Source organism: Typha latifolia, chromosome 9 (genome assembly GCF_019914945.1).
Source record: "Typha latifolia isolate L0001 chromosome 9, TyphaL0001v2, whole genome shotgun sequence".
Lineage (NCBI taxonomy): Eukaryota > Viridiplantae > Streptophyta > Magnoliopsida > Poales > Typhaceae > Typha > Typha latifolia.
Genome location: NC_133094.1, coordinates 1732482 through 1752393, shown reverse-complemented (window position 1 = coordinate 1752393; position 19912 = coordinate 1732482). Strand labels below are relative to the sequence as shown.

The 19912-nt window shown below is 37.6% G+C and overlaps 3 protein-coding genes across 3 annotated transcripts; 2 read left to right on the top strand and 1 right to left on the bottom strand.

The window, feature by feature from the left end:
• Positions 1 to 1151: 1151 nt before the first annotated feature.
• On the bottom strand, positions 1152 to 10107 carry LOC140795111 (protein PAT1 homolog 1-like). The gene is made up of 5 exons (XM_073147499.1): positions 9684 to 10107; positions 8841 to 9004; positions 5678 to 5734; positions 4592 to 4661; positions 1152 to 4049 (listed from the first exon to the last, which is right to left on the bottom strand). Exons 1-5 carry the CDS (start codon positions 9766 to 9768, stop codon positions 1954 to 1956), a joined length of 2472 nt encoding a protein of 823 aa, XP_073003600.1. The 5' UTR covers positions 9769 to 10107; the 3' UTR covers positions 1152 to 1953.
• Positions 10108 to 11583: 1476 nt separating this feature from the next.
• Positions 11584 to 13511, top strand: LOC140795025 (putative UPF0481 protein At3g02645). The gene is made up of 2 exons (XM_073147381.1): positions 11584 to 12034; positions 12191 to 13511. Exons 1-2 carry the CDS (start codon positions 11703 to 11705, stop codon positions 13509 to 13511), a joined length of 1653 nt encoding a protein of 550 aa, XP_073003482.1. The 5' UTR covers positions 11584 to 11702.
• A 2166-nt stretch (positions 13512 to 15677) lies between these two features.
• LOC140795624 (protein G1-like1) lies at positions 15678 to 16793 on the top strand. Its single transcript, XM_073148309.1, has one exon. It carries the CDS (start codon positions 15942 to 15944, stop codon positions 16635 to 16637), a length of 696 nt encoding a protein of 231 aa, XP_073004410.1. The 5' UTR covers positions 15678 to 15941; the 3' UTR covers positions 16638 to 16793.
• The last annotated feature ends 3119 nt before the right edge of the window (positions 16794 to 19912 follow it).

The following is a 19912-nucleotide window of genomic DNA, read 5'->3' as shown; positions in this document are numbered from 1 at the left end:
CCATAGGAGTGGGAGTTCAATATTGCTGCGATTCAATGTCTTCTAGGGGGGAAGCTACCACTAGTTATATAAAAGGCTTTTGGGAGACGCGTCTAAAGCGAGTTCGTATATTATAAAAATATTTCCTTTTGTTTTTGTTTTTTTTAATGTTTCGATTCTTATCTTATCGTTCTTTTATTTTATTTTATTTCTAGGAAGATCTCTATTAAATTCTACACTGTTATCATCATATCATAGCTCCATTATGTTCTCATTTTTAAAAATTAATCATCCTTCCGAAATTACCAAAATACCATTTCTAACATAGGAATAATTTGAAACTAACTAAATATTACAAAGGAACAATATTCAAATCTAGATAAGTTAACAAAAGGTACGTGATTTTTGTTTTTTTTTTTAATTAAAAAAGAAAGGATCTTACTCAAAATAAATACAGAAGGTAGGATTATTATTTTCTTTTTAAAGGTATACCTTCTTTGTGATTTCTCCAATCCCTTCTTTGACTTATTATTCCATTCTCTTTCCCTCCAATTTTCTCTATTAATATATGAGTTAGGCCTTATCTAATATCGCGTAGGATTGTGTTATAAAAATTGAGAACTCGAGATTATAAAAGTGTTTAGAGTAGCTTGAGGGCGTATGAGACGCGGTCTGAGTGTGATTAGCTACTCCCAGAACGCAGCTTCTTACGAAGTTCACTAAACAACGCCATTGGTATTTACGTCGACTTCTTATGGCATGCAGTGCGTGTTTAGAAACCGTCTTCGCTTTTGTCAAGGCAGTCAATGGTATTTCCTCTTGGCATAAACTGGACTATCGATAACGTGAGCAACTGCCATTGCCCACAACTTTTTAGTCAATCCAGCTATTTAGGAATGTAAATCTTGAGTCAGGAAAGGATGCAAAGGGGCGGATCAGTCCGTATATATCCACAAGGGAAAGGATACATCATAGCCTGCAAGCAGCGAGGAATAGGATATACATCATACATGGTGAACTCCACAAAGGAAAACGCAGCAATTTCCAAAGCAAGCCTGAGGATGAGGCACCATAGTTTCTCAGCTGGAAATATACAAAAGCTTTAAAGCCAATCCAAACTTCACACACCCATTAGGACACAATTCCAGATAGCCTCTCATATCAAAAGATAATAGAGTTCAACTGCAGAGACTCATACCACGTTGTATTATATATCAGTGCATACAACAGCCTCTCCCTGCAAGCTAATAGTAAGTACATTCATCCCTCACTTCTACCCACTGATACTAAATAAAATAAGTCTACACGTTATTCATTTTCGCTCGCTTAAAAGTCGAACGAGAAGGAAACAAGAGAACAAACACAACTACTGTTGCAACAAAAGAAAATAATAATTTAGTCATGCAACACTACAGGTCTACAACAGTTGATTGAAACTGACAGGATTTAGAGGCCTCAAAGTTCACAAGAAAAGAGTTGTGCTAACCAAAGGATCCGACCTTTACATGTTGATAAAAATCTTCTCCCCATCAAAAAGTAGGTCCAAAAATTACTTTCTTGAGAGCGCCCAGCAGGATCCCTTGAGGAAACAGCAAAAGAGAATCTTCAAGTAACAGTAGCTGTACAGTTTCTAACCCTAGACTGTCTGGAACTTCAATACAGAGCACCAAAATCAAGCTCCCATGAAGAAAACTTCCAGTCACAAACTCCCAAAATACTATCATAAGACATGAAGGAAATGTAGGTTTACCAAGAAACTGAAAGAGAAACCCATAATCGTTAACTATAGCTTGATGCTGATTAAATAATGCCCAGGTTATTCCTGAACTTCTTTTCTCGTCTTCTTTCTAAACACCAGTAGTCTGTTATCCCCTCTACAAGGGATTGAGGGAATAGAATGCTGACAACTCCGGATCAAAGAACTTATAAAAGATACTGGTCCTTTTTAGATGCTTTATCTCTCTCATAATGACATTAACTGGGCACTGATTCAGATATTACTGCTCCACTACCAGCCCCATGAGCATTGTAACCAGTGACAGGCATGGAACGCTGAGCAAAATCAAGCAACAGCTTACGTTGATGCTCATCAGTATGAGGCAGACTGGCACGTAATAAGTCCACTGGCATTTCCCTGCTTATTGCTTTGGTTGCCTCTGAACAAATAATGGCTGCATTTGGAACCTGTAAGAGCAACGATTGCATTATGCCATCATACTTATTCTGACAATACTTCACAAGCAGCCCAAAGAAAGAATCAAAAGATGCTTGCCACAGAGCTCTTATAGACATGCTGTAATCGGTAGAAGCATGATGGTTTGTTAGAAGTTCTGTTGCCTTCTCTAGGACAGATTTTATAATGATGGAAGCCCCATCACCAGCAGAGCTTCCAAGTGGTCGGAGAGGTGGCTGTTCTGATGAACAAACAACAGCAGCAAGGCAAACACTGAGAGCACTCAGGTCCATGCCATGAATGCATGAGGTTACAGTCCTTGCAAGATTAGTTGTGGTTTCAGCTGCACTAGAATCTGTGGACAGACTGCCAAACAAAAACCTCAGATGGCGGAAGACAGCCATGCAAGCAACCCGAGCGAGCTCACTGCCAGGGACCAAAATAGCGAGATAGCTTGAAAGAAGCTTCCGACCCTTAGGGAGAGAGACTAAGCGAAGGAACACAAGGTCATCCTTTGGGTCCAGTCCAACAGAATGTCCAGTTTTACTAGGGCCAAGAGGATCAACTAGTTGCAATGATGCTGCCAGCCCTTCTAGAATGGCCTGCCTTCTCCTTCTCAGTTGGGAGACACTCTCTGGTGGCTGGCTGAACTGCAGCAAACGATCTATATCATCCACATCAAGAAGAAGGCAAAGGCCATCCTCAATAGCAATCCTAGCTGCAAGCATAGGCTCTTGTTCAAGAGGCTTCACGGAAGATTTCTGGTCAAGGATGCCATCACTTGATGCAGATACTGGTTCAACTTCAAGAAGAGGACGAGGTCTACGAATAGAAGAGAAGGGAAGCCTCCCAAGAGCATCCACCTGAAGATATGGATGTGGCTCATCCTTCGAACGTGGTCTAGAAGCTGCACCCCTGATGACGATTGGGCGGAAATGGTGCTTCACTCTTGAACCTACAGATTTTTTTGCTAGACAAGCTTGGTGGTAGTAATCATCTACATAGGGGTCACTGCTGTGAGTTGCTGCATGCTGCATCCTCAAAATGCTTTCTATCTCTTCAGCTGACATGTACTTAGCTCTGAACCTTGGCCACCCATTATCAAATTTCCTATTACCAGTATCAAAACCCTGCTGGGAAAACCCAATGGCCTCTCTTCCCCTATATGTTGGGTTGAATCGCTGGTCTCTCAATTCAGCCATGCCAACCATTGGGTCAACCATGTTCATCATCTGCGGAGGAGAATGATGTGGAGAGAACATCTGGGACTGCACTTGTGCAAAATGTGATAAAGATGGTTGAACTTGGTGCATTCTATGATGTTGCCGTGGTGGGAACATTTGAGGTGGCATTAAACCATTTGAACGAGGCAACTGTTGCTGCCCCAAGTTAGGCAAGAAACTAGAATTATCACCCAATATGGGAGCATGGTTCAACCGGAGGTTCTGCTGTTGATTGTTAACAGATACACCCGCTGAGCCGAATTGAGCCACATTTCCACTATGGTGTTGTCCATGAGCTACTCCAGCCAATTGAAAATTGGGAAAAGGGACAGGACTTGGTGCAGAGAGGGACATTTGAAGCCCAGTATTAACAGGTGAATGATTTATGTGATATGAATTATTTGGTGAAGCTTGGGATGATAGTCCACCAGGTGGAGGGTAGGAAATGTACGATGACTTTGGTACAGGTATTGGTTCACTAGAATTGACTTGCTGCTGCTTTTCAGGATATGAAGATGCTCTATACAAAGGTCGGGATTCTGCAGAATCAGCTGAAGAAGGATGTGGCTGAGACCACCAACGTTTACCATCCTGGACATTTTCAGCTTCTAATGCATGCTGATCAAGCCAATTTGAAAATTGTGGCTCCTGTGCCCAGTCTGCAGCAGAAGAACCTGAAATGACAAGCACATGTCATCTCTTTATTCCACAAAACTAATCATAACAAGCAGAAATAACAAGGTTTTCAATTGTCCAAGTAACAAGTCCAAGACACTGAACTAGGCAGGAGCCAGGGTATAACAATATAATGCAGTTGAAATTTTAAGAGAACAAGAATGGCTACCTTGATTATTACTCTTTAGGTTTTTCAGTTAATAAAAAGTGAAGGGAGAAAATGATTTTGAGGAAGTGGAATGAGCCAAAATCAAGAAAGTTAGATAACTTTAAGTCAGAGAGAAATTTCCCCAGTTCATTTTCTCCCTCCAAACATAATAAATTAAGGGACTTCTAGAAAGTTGTTACTTTTCTTTCCTACTTCTAATCAACCGAACCTTTTGAGAAAGTCCTTAAAAAATTGTACAAGAAATTACAGAAGAATATTTCCGAAACATGTACAGAATAGAAAAAATAACAGAATATTTCTGTAACAAAGAAATTTGCTTGATCCTTTGCTGTAAAGATTGCTTCTGCAATAAAGCAAATGTAGAGTACTCACTCTCTCTAGAAACTGATCCGCTATGACCGATTACTCCTGTGCGCCTTGGTTCATTACCAACTCTGTTCAACTGCAGGAGTTTGAAAAGAAACAAGATTATAATCTCCATAAGCAAAATTTCATAGGTGAACATTGCAAGGAATGTGTCAATTTATACAGTCAAAATATTTGCAGAAAAGACAGAAAAACTCACTTATATAGGAAACAAATTCTCATTCTGCAGATTAGAAAAATACGATGAATGTCTTAACAAAATATTATGCCTTTTTATTAATTGTTTCTCTTTGCCAAATTATTGTACAAAATCATGGTTAAAACTAGTAATGAAATTGCATCATTGGCAGGAGGACATGGACGAGATGGTATGCTTAGTCCAGTAACATAGAGGACAGCAAAAATCAGGTGATGCCTCTATTCTCAATGCATATATGAGCATCTCAACTTACTTAGGAAGCTGAAATATATGACCAAATCAGCAAGTCAAGAAAGAAAACAATGTTAAAGATATCAAGGTAAGATTACCTAAAGGAGGAACACACCTAACGAGCTACAAATGGTTGATCTACTAATAATCGATATTCAAATCTAATGATCGACAACACAAAATGTATCAAGGTCAAACCAACTAATGAAAGAATATGTTCAATGAGCTACAAATAGCCAATATACTAGTGAAGTAGTCATCGATATTCAGGAAAATAATTATCAGTTTATCAGTGTTAGAAAAGGATGAAGCACCTAGAATGCTACATTATGGAAGTCCAATGATGGTACCAACAAGACCTAACTTACTAATCACTCATGTTCATGAGTTGTTGTAATCTTCAGTTTAAAGTAAGGATTATAGGTTGGCATTATCATAGTTTCTCCAGGTAAGTAATTCCAGTTAATTAAATCACGATTAAACAATAGAAGAAAAAAAAAGACAAAAACAAAGGAAGACTGTTCAACTGATAGAAACCTGACTCAGGGCTTAAATCAAGATACAATAAGATACTATGATGCTTACATATGACATAATGCTGATGTGGTGAAACCAAAGGTTTAGACATAATTACTAATGACAAAGGCATGTAGGCAACAAACCTTTGAGAATGTGCTCGCAAGATCATCAACATCAGATAAAGAGCCTAAACCTTCACCCTGCAAATGCAAACATACTTATCACATCTTAGCAAATGGTATATAAACAATGATGATTTTGCTGAAGTGAGATCTGGGTCCATGAACAAATGTATGATCACACCTTTCTCTCTAGGTGCTACATAAAGTCTCGCATGATTTTATGTTGGGGTGCTAGTAATTAGCAAAGTTCCCAGTTTTGGCCGATACCCGATTTGTTTCGATCGGGATCGACTGAAGCAGGTCAGATCCAACCCGGGGGACCTCCTCTAACCTGGCTCTCTTTCTCCCTTTTCTCTCCTCTCTCTCTCTCTCTCTCTCACCCCGGCGACTTCAATCTCCAGCAACGTTCTCCAACGAAGATCCGAAGACCTCGACCTCCGACGACCTCGGATGAGTTTATTATTTTTCAATTTCTAATTCCTATCATTCTTTCTCTCTCTCTTTCTCTTCCTGTGGTGAAGCAACAGTAGGTGTGTGTGGTGAATATGTGAATAATTTTTATTTTTTTATTTTTCTATCATTTTTTCTAAATTTTTAGAAATTTTATGTATTTTTATATAATATTTAAAATTTTACTGATACAAAAGGCTGATACATATGTTTTTCCGGACAATCAATACCGATCGCAATACTGGAAACCTTGATAAGAAATAGGGGTTTGCCCAGCAATCAAGTTGAGACACCTCGACAAGTATCCTTCCTTTCGGGATTTCGAGAGAGGCAAGGGGATAGGTTTTCCAAATACTGTATTACAAAGGGATTCAAACTTTGGCTCTCCTAGTGGTCTTGTATTCTGTTGGGGTTTCTGGGTCATCTGAGCACACTAATTTATATGAAAAAGTCTTAATTAGTAGGAAACGTATTCCTTTGAAACTAACTTGAAATTTCCTTAGATCTTCAAATATCAAATATTGCCATATATATTTATTTTTCCATTATAATTAGCTTAGAAATATCCAAAAATTCTAATATCATCAGCTATTACTTGCTGAAACAACATCAACTTGTATATGCAAAATATAAAACGAAAAGTAACGAACTCTCTACTATCCATAAACAGTCCAATTGATGATGCATAAATAAAAATTCTCGCATTATCATCATCTCTAGTAACTATACACTGACATTGGGACTAAAGCAAGATCATATCTTGAAATTTTTAGTCAAACTTGTCCAAGTCCTATAATTCCTACTTCACAATCATGGCATGACAGTAGGAACTAAAAATGGACTTGGTTCAAGCGAAACCATCAAAATATGGCCTTGTTAGGCTACTCAATTGGCAATTGTCTTCATTAACTATTTTTGCCCCGAGAAGCCTACAGAAACTTTATAAACATTCTACAGATAAAATGATGTGACATCCTCTTGTCCATTGATAGTTTCTCTTTCTATTTCAAAACCATAATTGTCGATGGACAAGATGATGCCACGTGTAAAGTGTTTGTAAAGTCTTTGTGGGCATAGCATTATTCTTTGGTCCCATATCGAAATTCCTACAAGGCAGGGAATTTTAGCAACCCCAGCAATTAAGTATTACCGGTTACCATAGATTAGGAAGTAAACATGCTGAGCTAGAGCAGGCTTAGGTCAAAATTGTTGAGCTCAAAAAGTTTAATGCTGATTGAAGATAAGGCCCATAACAAGAGCCGCATCTAGCAAAGATATATATCATGCTTTAAGATGTACCTCATGTTTCACTTGCCAGCATAAGAAGTGAAAAGCACAACTGACACTTAACCAGATGACAATATAATGAAAAATACATGTTAAAGAAAGGTATATAAATTGAGTAATTATTCAGGATACACATAATGATGATATCAATTAAGGAGTCATTTGGTTTCTTGTATTTAGAAATACACATGCATTAAGAAATATATGTTTTTCTAGATGTTGTATCTAGAGAAACAAATGAATTGTTTAATTGATTGTATTTTATAATGTTGTATTTGTTAAACACATATTTGGGTTGTTGTATTTTATAACAATGTATTTGGTAAATAGGTATTTAGTTAGTTGTATTTCATAATACTATTTTGACATTATAATTATATAAAGTTTTGTGAATCTTTTTTTGTCTAAAAACATAGGACACATCACACTCCAAAAATAAGATTGCAAAATAAAGTAGCTATAATTGCTTTGTAGATTTGAAACTCTACTAGTATGAGTTATAAAATAGTTCTCTACTTCTATTCCTACATGAACTATTATATTATCCTACATAGCGTTGTAAAGCAACATCAATATCAAGTGTATTTAATACTCTTCTATCATGGCCATGGACTACGGTTGTGGCCTCGTTCCATCCTTCTGACCAATATTTAGCTAGATACATAACATAGAGGGAAGAAGAGGAAAATCTGTCCTCTTTAAAGGCATCCTCACCATTAACTGTCTTTTGTCAAGTTTTCCTTCTCAGTAATGAGCTGACAAAGAGTCCATTGTGGGTGCAGTACATGATCTTGGCTATGATCCTTCTTAGCCAAGTTTTTGAGTAGGGTTTAAGGGTCTTGATAAAGGTTGCAAACTGGGGAAGGAAGGAAAAGCTACAATTTGTTTTACTACTCCATTGTTGCTTTACAACAATTGGGGAGCTGAATACAAGGATCCTAAACAATGGAGGGAGCTGACGAAATACATGGGAGCTGAGGAAATACATGGATCCTAGCAGCTAAGAAGAAGAAAAGTAGAGAAGAAGAAAAATAGAGGGCAAAGAAACACTCCGGCAATGCGGCGACAATGGTAAAGGAGATAAAAGAGGAGAGGAGAGCTGAGTTAGGATTGAGAATGGAAATGAGAGAAGATGAGAGAGATAGTTGGTGTTGGCATTGGATTTAAATGAGAGAAGAGAGAGATGGGTTAGTTTAGGCTAGATGCAGTTTTTTGGCATCCGTTTGGATCAAATGGGTACTAAAAGACTGCGTCTGAGTTTAACTAGGTTTTAAATATATAATTTTTCAAATTTGGTGCTTCAAATCAAACAATGATTTTTGGGTTAGACAGTGCCTTTAATGATGTAGCATCTAAAAGAATTCCCAATCAAACAGCCCCTAAGTTCATCAACTATGAAAATATTCTATTAAGTATGAAAAAGTAATGTTGCAGGTGAGGAAATAACCTCTGCTCTGTCCTCAAGATAAGAGAACCGATCTTCTTCATCACCGAGACCAACGGAATCGGCAACATTATCATTGTCATCATCTTCTAACCCCCCTAGCTCAACTTCCTCCAAAACATCCTTACCAAAAAATGCATACTGTGAAGCATCAAAACAAGCATCATCTGCGCAGAAGGCAAAAAAAAAAAAAACAAAAATGTTATTCTATAAGATTAGACACCAAAAATTGTAATTCCAAGACAAGAAGTTCTGTCATGCAATAGAAAAGCAAGCGACAAACAACTGCAAAAGAAAGATTAACATGGTAAAAATGGATTCAATAAACTGCACAAAGGACCAAAATTAGCTCCATTCAAGTTCTTAAAAGAACTGGAACATATGGTCCAGTCATGCCACCAATTCGATTACCAGACCAAAATAGACCTCTTCACATATGAGTGATACACCAATTAATTTCTTTACTTCACAACCTAGTAAAATATGAGTATCTTATAATTCGAGACAATTTTTAAGTGGAAAACTCTCAAAAACAATTCAAACCAAAGTCGCAATCTTCAGGATTAAATCCAACCATAAACTCATCAAACCGATGTATCATCTACGAAACAAACTCTTACCCTGACCTAGATTTTAAAACAACCAAATCTCTACAATCAATCACCAAAATAAACCAATAAAAATTTCATCCAACCGAAAAATATTAGACCTTCCCGAAAACCCAATCCAACAGTAAAAATTACATAAAAACCAAAATTTCCTACATAATCAAACAACAACATCAGATCTACAGAACCCCACGACGAAAATTCCCACAAAAAGGTAATGAAGGAAGAGAAATCCCACCTGCTGCACCGCTACCAAGTTGCCCTAGCCCGTTCACGGGGCCAGGGTCTTCCGAAACCCCGCTGTCTCCATTGATTCCAGCCATCCCTCCGATACTAAAACCCTAGCTCTCGAAACACCAGAATAGAGAAGCACATAAATCAATACCCTAACCAAAAGACGGCATGAGAAACCCTTATCCGGTTCTTGCGCTAGGGTTTTTTTGGGAACGCAGATCCGAGAACAAGACCTAAAGAGAAAAGAAGATCCCTCGTTGACGCGATTCCCCCCAAATAAATATCCAAATCTAAGCTAAATCAAGAAAACCCTAAAGAAAATTCTTGATATTAATCCTAATAGAGAAAGAAGGTTTGAGAAGAGGAGGAGACGAGGAGGAGGAGGAGGAGGAGAGGGACGGGGTGGAGGACATTGGCGAAGCGTAGACTTTTTCTATTTATCCACTAACTAAATACTTTATATTTCGTGGAGTTAATTGTAAAATTCCCAAGTATTATTTCTCTGATATTTTTAATCCGTCAGTTCATGTGGAGAGGGATAAGTCGGGATAAAGGTGGAATAAGACGCCTAATTCTCGAATAAGAGTAGGGATAAGGTGATAATTATATTATTTATTGGGGGTGTGCATAGAATAAGGATATTCCTTATATTGGGTGGATTCTTTTCGAATTCGAATACAACATTAATTAATTAATTAATTAAAAAGTTCAGTACATTATCCATCAATCTCATCAATTTAGGTAAGGAGGGGAAGGTTAGATTCTTTAAATGAAGTACATCAATTATGAGAAATATGCACATAGATCCTATTCATCTACAGTGAACAAAATGCACTTTAGCCCCTGACAAAATAAGTGCATGTGGGATGTGGCAATTAATAACGCCACACAATATGGGCATGACTAATAATCTTCTTGCTGTACAAATAAATATTAATTAATTTTTCTTATAAATTATGAGCAGGTACGCTAATTAAAAATATTTACAGTACATAATTAATAGGTCATATAACTAAGCTAGCCTTTCGTAATAAGTGGGCCTCGAACAACTTATCGGGTCAGTAGAACTAGACCACTGTGATCGGCCAAATAATTTTTTCAACTTAACTAAAAGTTGTGCCATATTTGACATCCAACTTCATGGAATGATGCTAATGATTTCAATTCATCATAAAAAGTGCCATTGAGGCTAAATAAAAGATTTAGATGATTTGTCTCACAATGCAATCATTTTCTTCTATGCTGAGTCATTAAAGCATACATACAAAAGTGTAACTACCATAGCTTAAAAAGGAGGAGAATAAAGGGAAAACAATAATGAGGTTGGCTGTTGGCATCCTCCCACTTATAATAATTCAAAATTTGAGGGACCATTTCTGCTGTCTGCCTCTGATATCTCCTAGAAGTCCTCAGGTATTGGAATGCAATCTATGGAGGAGAAGATTAGGACTTATATATATAAACCAAAAGGAGTACAATTGCAAGAGGAAATTAATGAAGGGAATGATAAAGAAAAAGAAAGAATAAAAGTACAGCACTACAGGAGAGAAGACATGGCGATCCCTTTTACTTTCTTTTAGCTTTAATGGTAAAGCTGAGGTCATGAGATGGGAAGAGGAGGTTTGATTCAAGCTATATATATGTTAGTACCAAAAAGAGGAGAACAGTCGTCTTTTTCTTAATTTCTTGTTAAAAGGCAAGTTTCCATTCAATCAGATAACAGAAATATATCTCGGTGTACGGCGTTTTCATATCGCTTTTTAGGTAAAGATCTACGCAATAGATATATAACGCAATTCTCGAAGTTTAACTGCTCATTTAATTTCCTACTCTGGATACAAATTTAAAGAGAGTAGGTCAGTTCCAAAAGCTCACTGTGTTTATTACAATGCTGGAATTAAGCAGCAGGGTATGATCAGTTTCTACTGCTGCTTAATATCAACTCTATAACTCTTGATTCTTATTCCAATTCATAAAAGTTATTCGTCGCCTCTCTCTCTCTCTCTCTTCTTCTCTTGTATTCATGGTTTCTGATCTGAATCATCCCTTTGATGAGCTCCAATGGGTCATCAGAATCCGACGAATTCTCGACGAGGAATTCGAGATTGATGATGACCAACCCATCACCATCTTTGATGTTCCAAAGCCTCTACTTCATAACAAGCCAGATGCTTACATCCCCCAGCTCATTGCTCTGGGCCCTTACCACCATTGCAGAGAGGAACTCAGAGACATGGAGAGGTACAAAGTTTCTGCGGCCAAGAGAATCCAGAACCAACTTTCTAACATCAAGTTCCAACAACTGGTGGATATCTTCATCAATCTAGAGCATCAGATTCGTGCTCACTATCACAGGTAGATAGCTTTATTGCCTTTAACAAACAAACAGGAAATTGGACTAGTTCTCGTCTTCAAAGATTTCTAATGCAATCCACTGTTTTATATGATAATTAGTTCACGTCCTACTAGCTTAATTCTTTGGATTGAAATGATCAAGCAACTCTAAGCAAGCGTCAAAATTCTTGTTGTAGTATTTGATACTGCATCTATTTCAATCAATCACAGGTACCTAAATTTCAATGGACAGACACTGTCGTGGATGATGGCCATTGATGCATCCTTCTTGCTTGAATATCTCCAAATCTACGCCACTACCGACGACAAAAACTTGCGAAGAATAGCCTCCAGAATGTCTCATTTGGTGGATTCGGGACGGAGAACGTCGTCGCAGAACATGCTGCTCCGCGACGTAGTGATGCTCGAGAACCAGATCCCTCTCTTCCTGCTGCAAAAGTTGTTAGAAGTCATCTACTCACAGAATCAAACAACAGCTGAAGAGATGTTATCCACTATGTTGATTGGATTTTTGAAGGAGGTCTCACCTTTCAACAGGACAAGTAGTCCTCAGTCCATCAGTGCAACTCAATACTCTCACTTGCTACAACTCCTTTACCATAACATTGTGCCCAAGTCTGAAGAGTCATATGAGACAATTGAAGTAGATGACCAGAGTTATAGTCGCATGAAACAAGCTCTAAATGAATTGAAGGAGTTTGTATTCAATCGGTGCATCGCATTCGCGTCAGTTATCCTCAAATTTGTTCTGAAGATTCCACTGAGAATTATCACTAGTCTTCCAGCATTCTCAATCATCAAACACCCTGTGGAGCAGCTACTCTTCAGCCAAGGAGACCAAAGATCCTCACAGAACAATGCACATCCAAGTAATGACCATAACACACAGCCATTACTAGAGGAAATAGCAGTTCCTTCAGTATCAGAACTATCGAATGCTGGTGTAAAATTCTCTCCAACTTCAGGTGATCTATCTACAATTCAATTCTGCGAAAAAACTGCGACGCTTAATTTACCGGAGATAAGCCTCGACATCAACTCAGAAGTCATCTTAAGGAATTTGGTCGCGTACGAGGCATCGATCGGGTGTCCATCGTTAAGTTTTTCACGTTACGTTGAGTTCATGAATGGAATTATAGACACTGCAAAGGATGCAGAGATGTTAAGGAAAGCTGGGGTTGTGGTGAATCATTTGAAGAGTGATAAAGAGGTAGCTGAGTTATGGAACGGCATGACAAGGTCAGTGAGGCTAACAAGAGTGCCAAGTCTGGATAAAGTTATCCAGGATGTGAACAAGTACTACCATAGTAGGTGGAGAGTGAGAATAGGCAAGTTTATGAAGAGATATATGGCTAGTTCTTGGGATTGTCTAGTGTTATTAGTTGTTGTGGTGGTGTTACTAGTGATGAGTACGCAGGCATTTTGTGTGGCTTTTGGTTGCATTGCATGGTCTAGGAGGAGGAGAATTAGGCCATGAATTGATAATGTTATTAAAAGCATACATAGTGATATTTTTGTAATTTTTTATATTTATCGATGGCCTACGCATATGCATGGCTCGAATAAGAATATCGTAAGATTTGAGTAGAAGTGATCAGAGTCATCGGATATACACGATTGATACGTCGGTACACCTGTACACCAAATTCTAGTCCATTTCTTGAACTTTTGAAAGGAGATTTGGGCTGGTATTTGTAAAATATGGCCCAACTTAATTGGGCTAGCTTATATTTTGGTATAATTCAAGCCTATTTGGATTAAGCAAGGATTAATTTCTCATAATCAGGATAAGGCAGTCTACAACTTTTCCACCAGAGACAATAAACTAGCAGAAGCCTATGAACCCTATGATGCACTTAATTGATTAATTAACAACTTGATCCAATATTAAATTTTATAAACGTTATTCTACCAAACAAATTAATTGGCAAACGTACGGCTTCCACAAATTCCAAATAGTAATCCCACTTGCAGTGGAATTAGCTGTCACTCAATCATATCCAATCCCCTAATAAGACTTATTAATCACAATTTTATTTATTTCCCATTAGATTATACAACTCGAACATAAGACAAAGCACTGGAATTTGGTTCCACACGATACATCCCAGGCCTACGTACCTACTAGACGTCATTAAATAATAATATCATACTAAAATTTTACGAGCTTCATAGGCAATTTGGCTATTAATCTCATTAACTTATACATTTGTGATGCTATATATATATATATATATATATCTAAAATATTAATATGATCTCAAAATTCTTGGCCTATTTTTTTTAAATTAGGGTTGACCTAATGAGCTAATCGTGGTCGAGTCGGTTCTCAGAATTGAAATCCGCTCGACGAATAGTGGTGCATTAAATAGGATTGTGGGTCAGGTTTAGGACTCACGACGAATGTTGGATTGGGCTAGCCCGGACCAACGAACACCTACATCGGTATAAAAGAATTAAGTATTAAAAAAATAAATAATTAAAAATATAGTTGCGAAAATGCCTTGGTATTAACATGTCCATGAGTTTGGGAGGAGGAGGAGGTGGTGGTGACGGTGGATAAGAGGATTTATGGAAAGGATTTGGACAGTAGCAATTAAATGAATGCAAGCAAGTTGGAGTGCAATTTAGACAAATCCGATGATCCTATACGGCATACATGCAACCCTTCAGACTGCAGTAACAAGTTGGGTGGTGATTTGGATCCGGATTTGGTGGGTCATTCATAGATTTGTCTGAGTAATTGCATATATTGTCTCTATATATAATAACAATACTATATTATTTATATATATTAATAAAAGTCTATAAACATATAATATCTATTTAAAAATAATTGAAAGTTATAATCAAATCTTGCTAGTGGATGGGTCCATTCAACCGAGATATAATTTTGATTGGATAGATTCACTACGTTATGAGCCATAAGAAGCAAACCCTAATCGACGTCTATCTATCGTTGGATAGATAGAACAAAGAAAATTGGTAGACTAATTATATCATTCATTTTAAATGAACCCTTGGAGGAGGAGTTGAACGTTAATTTGTTTTATTCCTAACATTGTTTACCTCAATTTCATTTGCCTCCACGCGCAGTGGAGCCGACGAATTGAAATCCAGACAATGGGGGCCCAAGTGAAATAAGAAGAATTTTATACGAAGAATTATTACCTTTTTATTTTCACTCGTACCATTCCTCTACATACTCGATAGAGATATATTTGATAGTAAAAATATTTAGAAATAAGCAATAAGGATAGTAGAGAGAGAGAGAGAGAGGGAGAGGTGAAATGAGCTCGGAAGTGATCTTTTCCTGTAAAGTGAAACGAATCGTCAGACTGCCATCACACCCACGAGGTGGATGTCTACGTTATGGGTCCCACTTTTTGTCCGCCCTCCATCCTTCACCCATCCATCAATCAAATCAAACACTAAATTATACCCTTCTTAATTCCTCTCCTCGCCTCTGCCTGCTTAATCCTTAATCCTCGAGTCATTAAAGAGTTAATTATACTTTGACTCTTAAAATTATCACTTCACAATCCCTTCACCTCCTCCTATATGAGAAGCAAATTCGGATAAAATATTGGTGTAAAAAATGTTATTAACCTTCATCCGAGTTGCTAATATATATATATAGATGTACTTGTTTTTTTACCTCTTCCTATTTCAACTACCAAGCCTTTAATGTCGTCTTTCTCTCTCTTATCTCTATATAATCCATCAATGTACTTCCCTCTTCTTCCTCATCTTTGGCAACCTACAAACCCTACCCCAAATTTATGAGCATCATCTTCTTCTCGCATATCATCGTCTAAGTCATCACTCCTGCTATAATATCGTTCTATCTAACGTAAGACCAAGTATTTCTTCTTCTTCTTCCGCGCGCGCTTTTAGGAGCTGGCTGATGGCAGCGCCGAGCCCGCAGAACTCATCTGACGGCGGCCGGCCGAGCCGGTACGAGTCGCAGAAGCGGCGCGACTGGAACACGTTCGGGCAGTACCTGCGGAACCATCGCCCGCCGCTGGCGCTCGCGCGGTGCAGCGGGGCGCACGTGCTCGAATTCCTCCGCTACCTCGACCAGTTCGGGAAGACGAAGGTGCACGCCGCCGGATGCCCGTTCTTCGGTCAACCCAACCCCCCCGCCCCTTGCCCCTGCCCGCTCCGCCAGGCGTGGGGCAGCCTCGACGCACTCGTGGGCCGCCTCCGCGCCGCCTTCGAGGAGAACGGCGGAGCGCCGGAGGCCAACCCGTTCGGCGCCCGGGCCGTGAGGCTGTACCTGAGGGAAGTCAGAGACACCCAGGCGAAGGCGAGGGGGATCGCCTACGAGAAGAAGAAGCGCAAGCGCCCCCAGCCGCCACCGCCGCCGACGACGACGATTTCGCAGACGCCGCCGCTGAATCACCCCGAAACCGACGTGGCGAGGGATCTTAATGTGGTGGCTGGGGGCGGGCAGGAGTTTTATTTCCACGGGCTTCATCATCATCGTTTCATGGTGGGAGAGGAGGCCGCAGTCGGCGGAGCGGAGGAGATGGTCATGGCGGTTGCGGCTGCGGCGGAGAATTATGGAGGGGGCATGATACCGCTGTCTGTGCTTAATTGAGTAAGTTTGTGATATATTAGTATAGTGTAGGTGATGAGAAGGAGGAGGAGAGAGAGAGAGTAGTGTTTCTTTGATTTGATATCTAGGGTTTTATCAAACAAGTCATATAATGTATCTCATGTTAATTATGGTAGACTACTTACTTGCTTGTGTTAATTTTGTTAGCATGCATCTTGTCTTTAACTTCTTCTTTTCTCAAATCTCTTCTTCTGGGTGATCTTTAATGCTTTTTATTGCATAAATGTTTATGGATTTGGTTTTGTGTCTGTGGGCTTTTTTTTTTTTTTTTTTTTTTTTAATCAGAAGCAAGTGTTTGGAGCTTGTAGTTCTTGAAAGGTGTGAAAGAAAGGTTTGTTAGAATTTTTGTGCTTGAAACTTTGTCTAACTAGGGCCATTACTACAGTAACTGGAGTTTAAAAGACTCTCTCTCTCTCTCTCTCTCTCTCTCTCTCTCATCCAGACATGGTGGATCACATGCATGAACAGTTGTTGTGGAAGAAGGGTGTTTATCTCCTCTCTCAAATCTTATTAGATCTCTTTGTGCAAGTTTCAAAGTGATATCTTAATTAGTCTCTTTGACTGCATATATATATAATGGAGCAAAAGTGTCTCAAGCTTGATAGGGGTTTCCCTAGCTAGAACTCTATGGAGCTACAAACTCATCTGATCAAATATGACTAGCTAGTCTTCTCCTGCAGCTCCTTGAGCTAATTGGGTTCATCTTAGTTTTCCTTAATTTATGACATGCATCTCTGAAAAGATCGCTGGAATAAACATAAGAAGAAAATGTTCTGCCTTCAAGTTTAGGTCTGATAATTAATTGCTGTTACTGACTCTAAAACGAAGATCAGCTTAAATATTCTTGTCTTATTTGTTTTTAACAGCACCATGTACTTTACTTGTTATAGAAGTGGAAGGCCATAAATTCTCTCATGGAGTTTTTATTTTTATTTTTGTATTTAAAATCTCTCATAAAGTTGCATGATATGGCTCATTGTCTTGGAGATGTCAAAGTAGTTGTCTTGAGTTACACGTACACCATCAAAACTAGATGAAGTATGTCAAGAGACAGACATATGAAAGGTCGAAAATTCCCATGGTGATGTAACAGCCATGAAAGTTTGAGATTTTTCGCCTTTTTTCTATTTCTAATTCTTAAAACTGAGGTCTAAATTTACCTACAAATCATTGATTCTATGATGAATGGATAAGTTTCCCATGCTTCAGCATTTCAAAGCTTCTGAATTGGTTGTTCTTATCTTCATATTTATTCCTTTTTGTCATTTTTCTTTATTGCAAATACACAAGATGCCATATATGGGTTATAATATGCTCAATGAGAAGGTATTTATGTTGTATGAGCATTAATACTTGAATGAGATCGATTTATAGCTCACATTTGGAAGCCTTTTACTTTGATAAAGAAAAAATTGATTTTTTTCCACCAAAAATTTCAAATAAAAACCTAGATTTAACAAGTGCATGGATATTACTTGATGCTTTGCCAGTCCTTTCTAAAATCACTGACATGCCTTAAAGTTTAATTACCCCGTTAGATGAAGCATGACACAATTGGGATCACACATGTGCTTCTTGAAGAACACATGTCAAATCAAATCCAAGAGGTCCAAAAGTTGATTAGGATGGATGTCAATGTGACCACCTAGGGTGGTCCTAATTCCATGTCGAAGGACACCAATTATGCCCTGAAGTAGTGGAGATCATGGAGTTAGATGCCTAGCTTTCCAATCCCTGTTAAAAAAATCATTCAGTGGAATTGGGAATGAGAGATACATACATAGCTTTGTTTTAAAAAAAAAAAAAAAATCAAATTAGTCTCCGAAATATTTATTTTACCGTGCTTAAATACGAGACTAGATGTGTTTAAAAATTGTTAATCAAATTAGCGATTTCTAAATCTGAATCAGGGACCTCGGTAGAAAATTTAAATTCTCTTAAAAAATTATTAAGTGTGAAAAACTTTCTATTTAAGCCATAATTTTTAAGTTATTAAATCTAAAAAAACTTTTTTATTTGTATTTGAAAGTTATTGATTGTATCATCAATTTTTAAGTTTCTAAACAAATTAGGAGTGTAAATTTTTTTAAGCAGATTTAAAATAATAAAAAAAACTCCATGCATATGTGCATATTATATCATATCATGAAAGGGAACCCATGTAAAATGAAGTGATTGATGCAAGGAAAGCATTTATTATCGGAATTTTAACTTATAAAAAGGAGCGAGAGAAAGCTATAGTGTGGAAAGTGTCAACTATTTCCTTGCTGTAGTTTTGTCTGGTTGACCACAACAATCTCTCCCTCTCTAGCTTTCCCTTTTTCTCCTCCTCTTCCTTTTATTTCTTATTGCTATCACTTTTTTATGATGGTGGGCCTGTGATGACTGTACTAACTATTAGTGCCAATTGGTAGGTGAACCTTATGGTAGGTCCAACTATATGTCTATATATATAAAACCTAGAACTCCTCCTACTTTTAACTTAACCTTAGAAATCTTACTTGGAAGTATTAACTATTAAGATTACTTTTATATCTACAGTTAATTTAAATAGAAAATACAGGAGTGGTATGTTAAATATCGATGTGGTACAGTGTGAATAGTATAAAGGCAAAATATAAGATATTTTGATCAATTTCCTTATCTCTTAATTCTTTTATTAGGTTAGTTTTGATCTTTTGGTCATCTCTGCTATCTGTAATTTGACAAAGTGTATATCATTTATCTTATATTATAGTTGTAGGCTAGAATTAAAGATTGCTCTTCCCTAACTTTCTTTTTTGTACCATTAATTCCTATATCTTTTGTCACTTTCTATGACCCATTGCAAGTTAATAGATCTATATATCTCACATTATTCCTCAGGGACACCTAAAGTTATTTAATAAGTAAGCTACACTAATAAAATGGTAATAGACCTGAAATTATATAATAATTGTGGCCCAAACCTAAGCATATATATATCTTCATACTACTTTTATATAAATTTTAATAATGAAATACATATATATATATATATATATATATATATATATATATATATATATATATATATATATATATATGCCCAATTTGCTAGCTTTTATATCTCCTGAAAAGCCCTGTAAGCATACAAATCCATTAATTCAAATCAGATATTATAAGCTCACAAATATGAAAAGGAGGAGAGGTTGAAATGACCTCACCATGGGAACAATAAGAAGAAATAAGCACCAAGCCTAGAGAGCATACGAGATTTAAATAAAATAAAACTTGAA